The sequence below is a fragment of the Melopsittacus undulatus genome, chromosome Z (genome assembly GCF_012275295.1).
Source record: "Melopsittacus undulatus isolate bMelUnd1 chromosome Z, bMelUnd1.mat.Z, whole genome shotgun sequence".
Lineage (NCBI taxonomy): Eukaryota > Metazoa > Chordata > Aves > Psittaciformes > Psittaculidae > Melopsittacus > Melopsittacus undulatus.
The window spans coordinates 92124693-92136987 of record NC_047557.1 but is presented as its reverse complement, the minus strand read 5'-3'; the positions used below and the strand labels follow the sequence as shown (position 1 = coordinate 92136987).

Below are 12295 nucleotides of genomic sequence, written 5' to 3'. Positions count from 1 at the left end.
CTATCTAGTTGACCTTTAAACTCTGTTAATATTTGAGGATGCAAGTTTGAATTGTTTTATATTTTTTGCTTGGTTTACAGTAGAGATCCAGACTTGTGCTTGTACCATAAAAGGTTTCTGTAGTCCAGAGAAATGAACATACTGACATGATCTACCATTGACAACAGTGAAAATAGCAAACTGTCAAAGTAATTATTAGCCATAGTTCAGACTGTAGCCAGTATAAAGAACTAGCGGAAACATTTTTTCTCCCTGATATTAGGTCACAATAGTTTCAGATGGAGGAGACCTTGGGAGATAAACTGACTCGGAGCAGGTTTGGTTAGATCAGGGACAGACCAGTCTACATATCTTCAAGGATGGAGATGTGGTGTTTGTACTCTTGTATTATCCTCCCACTTCCTAACTGTATTGAATAAGGCTCAGTGGCATTACATGTGCAATGAGGCAAGAAGTGGACAGAACCATTCTTAATGTGTTATGGACAACTGTGCAAATACTTTATTTTTTCTTTCTTATTTTCAGATAAGATTATTTTTTGTAATTGCACAAATGTTTTTAATGGAGAGGAGGAGGTATGTTACAAGAGGTTGAATGCAGAAGGAAGAGCTCAGCTCTTAGACTATTTTAAGAAGTAGCTTGTGTTTGGAAAGTTTGAGAAACCATGCTGTCTTAAAAATAGCATGTTAGATTTATTCCTTAAGACTTGGAATTTAATCCAGTAAAAAAATATAAAACAGAAATAATTACTGAGACAATGTAATTTGTATGAGCACAGTAATATACACCAAGATACATTAAATTGTTAAATACTGTTCTGGGATGAAAAGGGATAGACATTAATCATCAATAGACGACCACTGGATGGCATCTTTGTTCCACAGGATGACTTCTGAAAACTCAACTGGATTTAAAAGTTGACTTTTATAGGAAACAGTTTCGGAAGAATGCCAGCCCTCTTAATATATAAATGTGTGTGTGTGTGTTTCAGTATCCAAATCCAAGCTTTTACTCATGATGAAGTTCCTCAAAGTCGAAAAGAATATATTGATAGTTTTTCCCTTTAGACTTAAAAAATTTTAGTCCCAACTATGATTAAAGCATCTTATATTTATTTTCCGTGTAACATTAAAAAAATGTACTCACATTAGATTGCTAATTTAAGATGGAAGAAAATTATTCTTTCCAGCAGTTAATAATGATCATTATAAGTGCAGTTGCATTGATTTTTGGTAATTTCATTGGAATCCTTGTTTGTGCTCAAATTAGTTGTGTGGCTTTATTTCAGGCAATATTTGTTTATTTATAATATGTTCTCAGACCTATACTCTGAATTAAAATTGGAATAGTGAAAATGCTAAACAAAAGGAAGGTACAAGATAGATTGTATTTCTCAGCTATTTAAAAGTAGAGATCAGTATAAACTTTTAAAAATTGTTTTCTTGAAGTCAAGAGTGCTATCTTGATTTTTGTATGGATATTTGCTTGAAGAAGATGAAGTTCTGGACTTAATTCTGTTTTCCAGTAGCTTCTTCTATCTTTCAAGTTTGATTTATGAGAACTTCTTTTTAACTGAATTTGGTTTTGCTGCTGTTTACTATACCTGATGGATTTGGGCCTTGTGAGTCCTGGGTAGATTACCTTGGGTGATGCTCTTTCTCTTTTGAGCACTGAGGTTTTTAACCTCCCAAAATCTAAGTTTTCCCCCTTTATTTAGCTTTAGTTCCTGTTTTTCATTTATAGTTAGAATCTTTTGAACTCGTCACTGAAATATTTAAGTCATTGTTAATTGTTATGTGGCCAAGTACCTTTATCAGCTGTGGTATTTGGAGGCAGTTTCACACCTGGTTGGACAAGGGGGATGAGTGGTTTGGTCATCCATGAGCTGAATGCATAGGAGTCCAGTTTCTGCATGGCAGCTCCTGTGTCCCTCCTATGAGTATCAAATACATATCATGGGAAATGTGAAAGTGAAAATCCTTTAGACTCCTCATGAAAACGGTCAAGTTGGGAGATCAATTTTGTGATATTGTCCTAAGGAATTTTACTCTTCTCTAAGAAATCATATGCTTAGCACTCATGGGAAATAATAAAAGCTCATTTGTGTAGCTTTTTTCTGGCAATCATTGAAAAATTTTCCATTTTCTGCCTCAGTTGTTAAGCACACTTACCCAGGTTTATATGAACAAAAGTCCCTTCTTGAAAAAATCCAGTATCTAAAAAAACATAGAAGTCTTCCACCAGAATGGGCTGCTCTATTGCAGATATCAAGGAAAGTGTAGAAGGGGACAGATAATAGATTTCTAGATTTATCTAATTTTGTCCTCAGACCTTACTTATAGCTTTTGGTTTTGACTGTAGGCATTGAACTTGTAACAAGTGACAGAAAGTATTCTAGGATTGCATCTATGTAATGTTTTGGTTTTTTTTAATCTTTCAAATTAAGGTTTTATTCGTTTGCTTTATACAGTAGTTGGAGTCTGGACTTGGATGTATGTGAGTCTTTTCATATTTATAGTCTCTAAAGTTGTGTAATCGCTTCCAGAATATGCTGAAATAGTGTTCATGTCAGTAACAGTCCTAAACAGAATGTGCTGAAAAACAGATGGTTATTTCCATAGTTATGAGTCATACCTCCTAGAGGTAAAACATGCTTGGGAGATACAGGTATGAAAACTCACATTTGTCCGTGTACTTCCTCAAGTTGCTAGGAAGACTATTGCAGGGCAAACAAGTGAAGTCCTGCTATCACCTTATTAAATTGTATTTGACAAGATGATAGCATCTAATTTTTCTAAGACTACTTGACATATTCAGCTAATTTTTGTATGTTGCCATGGAAAGTACCAGTGCACATTGAAACCACACTTGGAACCCAAACTTACCCAAGAACTTACTGTGATCAAAGAATCTTTCCTGACTTTTGGTGTCCATTTTGATAGGAATTTGTGAAATAATGCAGTATTCCAAATCCATGTTTTCCCTTTTAGTGACTGTGGAGTTTTTATTTATTATTTTACTTCTAGTTTTCAGCATAAAAAGAATAGCCAAATGCTCTGTGATGATCATTGCCTGACCATCCTGGTTTCATTAATATCATATCACTGCCTCTCAGATGAAGAAAGGACATTTCAGTCACACCTTCTGGTACAGACAAATTTTCCTGCTTTTAAAGTTTTCCTAGTGTGATCAAAGAAGTACTTAGTTATCTCTGAATCTAGAATATGTTCTATGAAAACGGAGAACTTGGTGGTTGTGCCTCAAGTTGGCCCAGCCACTGGGCATGCTGCAATGATGGTGACTTCTTGCAAAGCAGATAATCACAAAATGAATGTACCACATGCAGAATTATTTTGTCTGTTTGTTTTGTTATCATAGAGATGATGATGACATCAATGATGTTGCCTCTATAGCTGGTGTTAATCTTAATGAAGAAAGTGCCCGCATTTTGGCTGCCAACTCTGACTTGGTTGGAACTCAGATACAGTCCTGTAAAGATGAACCTTTTCTTGCTGTTATACCTCTACATAAACGCATACTTGAAATTGGTGAGAACCGTGTCCTTTCTTTTTGATAGTGTTTCCTTTGGATTGACTGAATATGCTTAGCACTTAAGATTGTTTTTTTAGGAGTTTTATTACTTGATTTTATATTACTAAACTTTCAAGGTTTTTTGTGATAAAAGTTACTTAATTATGTCACATTGAAGTAAAAAAAAAGAAAAAAAGAGTGCTTTTAAACATGCTTTCCCTCTGTTTTTATATCCAAGGATCTCAAAGCTCTTTGCAAACATTAATTATTTCTCACAATCCTCCTTCATGTTTTACACATGAGAAGATTTAAAGAGAGAGGTAAAGTAAGTAGTACAGGTCACAGAGGACACCTGTGAATAACATTTAACAGAATGTTGAATTTATCTGTCAAAATTTTCTTCCCCCATGCAAACCAGTTGTTTCTTAACATGTGACATCTGTTTAAGTTAATGATGATTTTCTCATAGCATTTTTTTTAAAAAAGGTGTGTTTATTTGTCCTGGTGATAAAGTGTATTTATTCTGCTATTTGAAAACAGAAGTTAAAAACTAGTGGAAAAATAACTCATCAGTATTAGTGATGTTTTAAGGTTTGTAAGTATCCTCAGAATATATTTCATATGACATACTTAACATACTGTGTATATTCTAGTACCTAAATGCATCTTTTTCAACACTATTTTGGTAATATTTTCAGAGCTATCACTGTCTTTAAATACTAAGCTCAAATTATGTAGGGGTGTGATTCATGTATTTCTTTTATAACTATGCTTGTATCACTAGTAAAATTTTTAGGGATCTAGTAATTTTAAAGATGTTACAAATCAGTACTGTTGGATTTTTAAGTCGTGTTTACTTTTGAAATGTTGTGTTATTTGTGTTCATTGAATTAATGGAAGCCTTTTTTATATTGCCGTTGCAGGTAAAGTTTTTCACTGGCTTATTGTCAAGCTTCATTCTTGGATTTTAACTAGTGCCATTTTAAGTTCTAGGAGAAACAAATATTTTGCGTGCTGTAGTTACCACATTGCGATGGTGTGATGATGGCATTATGTGATACTATCTGGGAAGGCGTTTACACAGCATTTTGTGAGATGGTTCACCACCACCTGAGATAGGAGGCCAGCAAGGTTTCAGTTAAACTTCTTTGAGTAACTGTTGTGCAGAGTGCTCACGCAATAGATAATAATGGTGTAAGGAAACAAAAAGGAAGTAGACATAAAACTGTTAAAAGAATGGGAAATCAGTAATAAATTTGCCATATAAACCTTAATGAGCTGTCTGGATGTAACAATTGCTGCACAACATGAAGCTGTAATTACAAGTGCAGGACTTAAAGGAATCTGTACATACTTTAAGAGCCACAGAATCCATCACTCTATTCATCACTGCCTTTTGGGGTTTGCTCCTCTGAGGAACAAATCCCTATGGCTGTTTTTGAAGCTTTATTGGCTTTGATAATTGAAATGAAGCTTTCAAAGCTTTTAAAAGCAGCTGCAGGGATTTACTTCTCAAAAGCAGTGAATCCAGAAGAGCGGCCACTCCTAGTGATCTCCTGAAGCCACTTTTAGAGCTTTATTTTGGCTTTACATGAAGTCTTTTATAGTTTTGAAAGTGGCTGTGGGGTTCACTAGTGGCTACTATCTGGGATCTATGGCTCTTGAGGAGAGAATTCCTTCAGCTAGTTTTGAAGTTTTAGAAGCTTCGTTCACTGTGTGTGGCCAGATTTGTTGTTTGCATAGGACCACACACAAATTTAGTAGTCTGTGCTACTGGGCACTGAAAATAACGACACTGTAAGGTCACGACAGAATTCAGTTTTACCATATGTTGCTGTGCCTAGACACACCGAGGCTAAGCAAAGGAGGCTGTGACCTTCTCAAGCACAGTGGGAAAAAGAATGTTGTGTGAGTCTTTATTCTTCTGTTTTTGTTAAGCCTGTTGACAAATGAGATAAAATACATTGTTTCTTCTTACTTTTACCTGAATAGGACTTAAACAGACTTTATTTTCTACCTTTAAGTCTATTCATTCTTAATCACCTCAGTTTTAGGGCATGCTTTTAATGTTTTAGTAAAAGAGAGATTTGTGGTATGTACAGTAATAGGAAACTGCTCTTCTTTCCTTTCTTAGAAGCTAGATCTTTCAAGTTTTCTGTAATATTAATCTCCTGCTCTTTTCTGAGTAAGAGCTCTGTCGAGCAACTCAGTAGTGTTCCCCAAAGGCTGTTTCAGAGACTGTGCTCCCATTCACTAGTCGGAATATAAACTGCTAAAGTAAGAGCAGATGCTATTGAGTCACTGACAGTAACCACCAGCCAGATGCCTCAAAGTTATAGTGAAAGAGGTTTCCTAATAAATTGTACATTCCTACCTCTACTGTAACTTTGCAGTGTTATCGTCCAACTGTTATTTTAAATCTTAATGACTAATACTATTATTGATTCTTTTAAATGGAAGAAGTAACTGAAAGGTAATTCATACAAGGATATTCATCCACTTCCCACATGCTTCCTTATCCAATTCTGCATCTCGTCATCTTTGGTTGGTAATCACTGCCACTTGTTCATGTAGGAAGACAGGGCTGTGACTGTTACAAATGCTTCTGATGTAAAATCAAGTGGGTATTTCCCAGTAGGTAGTGGTGGTGGTTCTTTTGCTATTCCATTCAGGATCATAAAACTTTAAACCCTGGTCTTTCTACATGACAGCACAGCACAATGAAACATATGCGGAGTTGTAAGGCTTTTGTTTCTCTTTTTGGGAATCTGAGAGGCAGAGTTTGGTGTTCTCTATGCATATGCATGCTGATGTCCATATAAACTCTTAAAACTTCCTAGATCTTTAACTCTGTTACTAAAATGGGTAGTATTTCTTTAAAGGGCAAGCTAAACCAATTAGACACTCACAAGTAAGAAATGCTGAAAAATCCTAGCTTTTTTATGTGGTTTTATGGGAAAGAAACAAGAAAAATAAGCTTTGTAATTATTTCACCTTTATTCATTTGTGGTTTTTTTGTGGGTAAGAATACTGTATTAATGAAGTTTTAGAAGATGGTTTGTGACATGCTATGTTTCTGCTGTTTACCAAAAGGGGTGACACTTCAATGAATAAAATAATTTGACTTACTAGGTTGTTTTAAGCTAACAGTTTCCTCTGGTTTGTACCAATCTTGTGAAAATAGAAACTTTTTGGCTCAGAAATTACTTTGTTACAGCATTGTTTTCTCAGAGCAGGTAAGAATTCGGATGCATTGTATTTTATATTTAGTATTCAATAGTAGTGAAAGGTAGCAGGACATAGAGAAGGATGGGATAAAAACTGACCCATTTTATATTGCCTGCTAAATCTGTGGAAAAGGGAACAGCTATGTTGTGTATTTTTCTGAGAAGTCTATTGACTGGGTCTAGAATAGACCCAGTTAATAAGACTGGTCTCTAAAACACCCAGTAGTGGTTCCAAAAAGCTTGCTTTATGTTTTATGGTCAACCACACATGATATCCTCGCAACCTCACAATCTGCAGCAGTTTATTAATTCCCACAGCTTTTGTTTAAATTCTGATTTTTTTTTCTACAACCACATGATGCTATTTTGCATTTATTGGCTATCCCTAAAATGTCACAACTTGTGGAGAATCTTAACCATAAATTAGCTGTCTTAATGCAGCAATAATAAAACTCAAGTTAGGCATACTGTATTCGTTGACCTAGATTGTTGTTGTTTTTTTTTTTTTCTCCACTTTCAGTGTTCTTTACCCTATTTTTCTACTTCTTTTTTTTTTTTTTATTGTTACAGAGCATTGGCTAAATACAATAATTACAAATGTGAAATTCTAAGAAATGTGGGACTGGCTTGGCCATACTTAGTACATTTTAACTGTCCATCTTTTATTTTCTAAATTCTTTTTACCTAAATATGTATTTAAAAATGTATTGGAGGATCATCAATTTTATTTTTATTTTACATTCATTTGGAATTATTTTTACACCTGCATTAGGAAATAATTTTTTTCTGTTGCATGATTTTATTAAATACTGCATTTATGTCTGGTTTCTAGCCTTGTTATAAATTTCCTTTGGAAAAATGCTGTTACATTGACAACACAGCATACACCTGCAGCATTTCCTGTCACAAAATTAGTACTAGATTATCTTACTTCATCCAAATAGAGTTAGGCAAGAATACATATAGTGGTGCAGGCCAGCTATTATGAAGCTTGAAAATGTGGTGATGAATCCAAATTCTGGTAGTCCAGTAGTTAAAAGGCTACAGTCTTTCTTGAAAGAAACAGCTTCAGAGAAGCTTGGCTTGGAAGAATTAAGCCACTGTCTCTGTTAATGTAATATTTGCAGTGTTAGGCTCAGCAGAATTTATAGCTTTACATGTGATATATTTTTCAAGTCAGTCTGATGACATACTGATAATTGTTCTGCCTTCATTCTTTCTTTTTTCTGTCATACTTGAATTGCCTGTCTGCTGTAAAAATGCATATTAAAACATAAGGAAATAGCTTATGTTTTTTCTGTATTCTGGAGTGTATTGAATCTGCTATGTGGCATCACAGTGGCAGCCCAGTTGTATGCATGCATGTGTATATATTGTAAATAAATAATTTGGATACTCTAGAGGACATTTTATGTTGCTAAACCTCCTAAAAATTGATTGGGATATCATTCATGGAACTAGGCCAGTAGATTTCAGAGCCTCTATTTAAAACATTTGTTACTAGTTTAATAAGAGTCATTCTATCACCCTGCTTCATCTGTTTGTTTGTCAACAGTTGTGCTTATGTTTGAATGAGATGAAACTGTACTATTGATGATTGCTCTTTCATATACAGAGCAGTTTGAACATGAAAGTACACTTCTCTAGTTGGTTTACTTTAGAGGGTTTTTATAGCTGCTTATATTACAGCTGTGGGTTCTGAAATGCTGAGCTGTTGCATTGACTGTGAATGTAATCTTTTGTTTTCACTGCACTTTTTGTTGATGTGACTTGGTAATTTTCACTGTTGACTTTTAACTTTTTATCCATGAGATGATTTGTCTTCAAACTGAAACATTCTTTTAAGATCAGTTTTTCTACCAGCATCTTTCTATCAGGGTGATCTCCTTACATACTTCTGGACATAACTCTTGATTGTGTTTGGAGATAGTTCTAACATGTACTTGTTCATAAGCATAGCATTTTGAAGTTGTACACTGTCCTAATGACCCTAATGCCTGTGGCAGGGGGTTGGAGCTAGATGATTTCAAGGTCTTTTCCAGCCCTAACTGTTCTATGATTATGTGATTCTGTCTTAGTATCAGCAGCAGTATTGCCAAATAAACATAACCAGTAAGTATTTCAGCAGAATGTTAAACTGTATTGTTCTTTCTTTAATAGGTCAATGATCAGACTTCCTGTTTTACATGATGTCCCAACATGTGTTGGAATGATAACTTCAGTACCACCTGAGAGCTTGGAGTCTGCCTTTCTGTGAAAGGTAGGGCAGCTTCTGTTCAATATTTTTTGTGTATTTCTAAGGTTTTCTTTTTATTAATCTTACTGGTTCTGCAACACTACAGAATCAGAGTTATGCTTTTAACAGTATCACCTTTAAGTGCCAGAACTGGTGTTATTTCATCAATCAGTAATTTTTCAAATTGAATGTAGATCTGTTCAAAATACGATTATTTATGAAAATGAAGCTGTTTCAGGCATCATTTTCAAAGGTTTTACTCCAGTTGAACTGGGAGCGTGAACATAATACTTGCTCCCAGAAATATTTGAAGAGTTCAAGTTTTGTTTTCACCGTAATAACTTGCTTCTGTTTTATGAATGTAGTAGAAGAGCCTTCTTGAAAAGGTCTTGCTATTTTTGGAAGGCAGTTCTGGTCTTCAGGGCCTACCAAAATATGCTGCCCAGCCTCAAAATAAGTTTGTATCTGGGAACTGTATGGCTCAAAGATCTTGGTCTCTCTTCAAAGGAGAGCAAAATTAAGATCATAATTCTGTGGAGATGCATTTTTTACCAGGTTAATTTACAAAGTCCATCTCATAAAGAGTTTTCTGGTAATACGTATTGGATGTAAAATAAGAGCAATAAAAAGAAAACCTTAGAGAACCATTCAGTATTGTAATAAAGCTAACTTACCTTATCCCTATAGGCAAACTCCATGCTCTAGTGGTGGTACTAATATCCTTAACTCTCAACCCATGTTGGAACATCTTTGTGGAGGAGGAAGTCATTGATCAGTGAGCAGCATCTTCAAGGATCAGTTAAGGGGAAAAAGTAAAAGGTAATATATTCTGAAGTGTATTGAGATGATTGTTTGTTACATTTATTTGGCAATCCTGCTGCTCATACTAAGGTTGTAATGTTTTCTTACATTTATTAAAAGTATTGAAAACCTCATAAACTTCACTTTAGTCTTTCCCTCCCATGAGTTTGAATTGGTTAGCCTCCTTCATGTTGCCAAGTCTACTGCATATAAAGACTCATTGCCAATTTGACTGGGTTTTGGGGGCTTTTTTTTCAATGGTTATAACATGGAGAGGGTTTGTGTGTGGTTTAACCAGTTTTGCAGTATCCAGTGTTCAGTAAGCCACAGACAAGTGTTGTAAAGTGTTAAAACTGGTGCAAATATTTTCCACTGTAATGAAAGGGTGTTTGTTTTTGAGAAGTAGCTGTAACACCAGAGGTTGTGCTAGATGAGGTACCACAATCTATTCTTGTACAATAATTTTGATGTGCAACTTCAGTGTCAACTATTGTAAACTACAGCTATGTATTTTAACAAAATCAAATGACCATGTCTGATCTGAATAAACTTTGTAGTGGAGGATGCTCCAGCGATGCACGGATTTGGTGTTAATGAATGCGGCACAGTTTCCTGATCTTGACAATTTTTCTTCTAATCATGGACATACAGAAGTGAAGATGCTGACATTTTGGAATTCACATTAAGGTCTTTGGTCTACCCTTCTGGTATCCTTCATAATTTCCTTTCTGGCTGAAACCTCCGTAAGACAACCCTCAAGGTGAGGGTTATCGTCTGCCTGACATCAGGCTTGTAGTGGACAATATGTTACCAATAGGACTTCTATAGTGACAGAGAGGCGGTTTCTCTGGGGGGAGGAAGAGGGAGGAAGGTCTGCGTTATTTGCAGAAGTTGCTGTAAAAGAGCAGCAGCATACAGGTGGGTTCATATACTTGGTATTTTTTTAATTGTGCGGATGTGATTGAAAGCGTGTTCTGTTACTGTGAGGACTAAGCTACACGATCTTGGGTTTAGCCGAAGAAGCACATTCTTCTAGTCTGCATGAAAACAGGTAAGAGCTAAATCCCCAGATAATAACTTCACCGTTGCTTTTATAAGGACTCTTAACTGGCATCATTGCCATATTAGTTCTTTTCTCACCTGATCCTTCTAACAATCTCTTTTGATTTGGCTCTGTAATGAGTACCCAAACAGAAGTGCACTGAAGCATGTACTATTATTCATAAAAACAGAACACATATTTTCCAGTTCTGTACAGTAACTCTGTGTTTATTCTTAAATGTTCTTGAATGTCTTTGTAGATGCTTATTATGTTATATTTTTGTATGGGGAAAACTAAGATTAAGAAAAATCCTATTATTGTAATTTGTATATTCCCATTTGACTTGTTGAGACCTGAACTTATTTCAGTTCTCATCCCTCCTCTGTCTTTTACATTTACATTTCCTTCACACTGTACAGGTGGTGCAGCACAGGGTACTGGTCTCATAGGATAAGATCTGGATGTATTCCCCAAAGGTTCTTTGACATTCAGTTACTCCTTTTTAATAACTTCATCACCCTGTTTTTTTAGGATATACATGTGCAATTGCACAAACATAATCTTAAAGAGTCGTTATAGGAGAAGGAATTAAATATCAAAATTAAGGCTGTTTACTTAGTGCATTGAGATCCTGAATTTGGAGAAACTAGGTAATATACAGTTTAGTTACAGAAAAAAATAGGGAAAAGATCAACAGGAACAGCTTCTGATCCTTCAGAGTTTACATTTTTTCTGTCCTCTCTGATAATATGTAAGGCTTCCTTGCCATCTGAATTATCAAGCATTCTCCTAGATGTGCTATCTATATGTTCACACTTCCATGATTTGTGGCAACTCCTTCCATTTTCCAGGCTTCCACATACCTGTACATAATGCTGTTTGGTGACTAGCTTGGTCCTGTTTGAGAAAAACCACTAGGGATAATAAAAAGACTCTTTAGGGATGATTAATAGCTACCTTTCAGCTGCTTAATTATCTAGGTTAGAGACAGAATTTTGGAAACTGGATTGTCTGGTTACATACATTTTAAGTCAGAACTCTTCTCAAATTAGTTCTTTATTTTTGCCAAAAAGTATGAATTATGTGTGGGTTTCCCCGACTTACCCACCTGGTTGAGAATTCTTAGAGAACTGAAAGCTTTTATTTATTTTTTCTTTATCTTTTTTTGTCATTCTTGCATGCCTTTCATAAAAAAAAAGCCATTAATTGTGTAAGTAGGGTTAAGTAGGATTTTTGAGAAGTTCTTTTTCTACTTGATGATTTTTTTTTCCTGCCTCAGATCCCACCAACTTGCCTAAGAGCTGTGAATTGGCAAAGAAAATAAGATCAGACATTTTGGATTGCATTATACATAGATTTTGCATGGGTCTAACTATTTCTCTGGTTCTCTTGTGTTAAAATAATTACACCAGTATGTGTAACCCCCATTTTTCTGGTTTCCCCTGTGCAAGAATTAGG

The 12295-nt window shown here is 35.2% G+C and overlaps 1 protein-coding gene across 1 annotated transcript in view; it reads left to right on the top strand.

The window, feature by feature from the left end:
* Window positions 1-12295, top strand: part of LOC101878983 (transcription initiation factor TFIID subunit 4-like) — a 149559-nt gene that overhangs the window by 40470 nt on the left and 96794 nt on the right. Inside the window, exon 10 of the mRNA XM_034072803.1 lies at window positions 3379-3548. Coding sequence (XP_033928694.1) covers window positions 3379-3548 — 170 coding nt within the window. The remainder of the gene's footprint in view (window positions 1-3378; window positions 3549-12295) is intronic.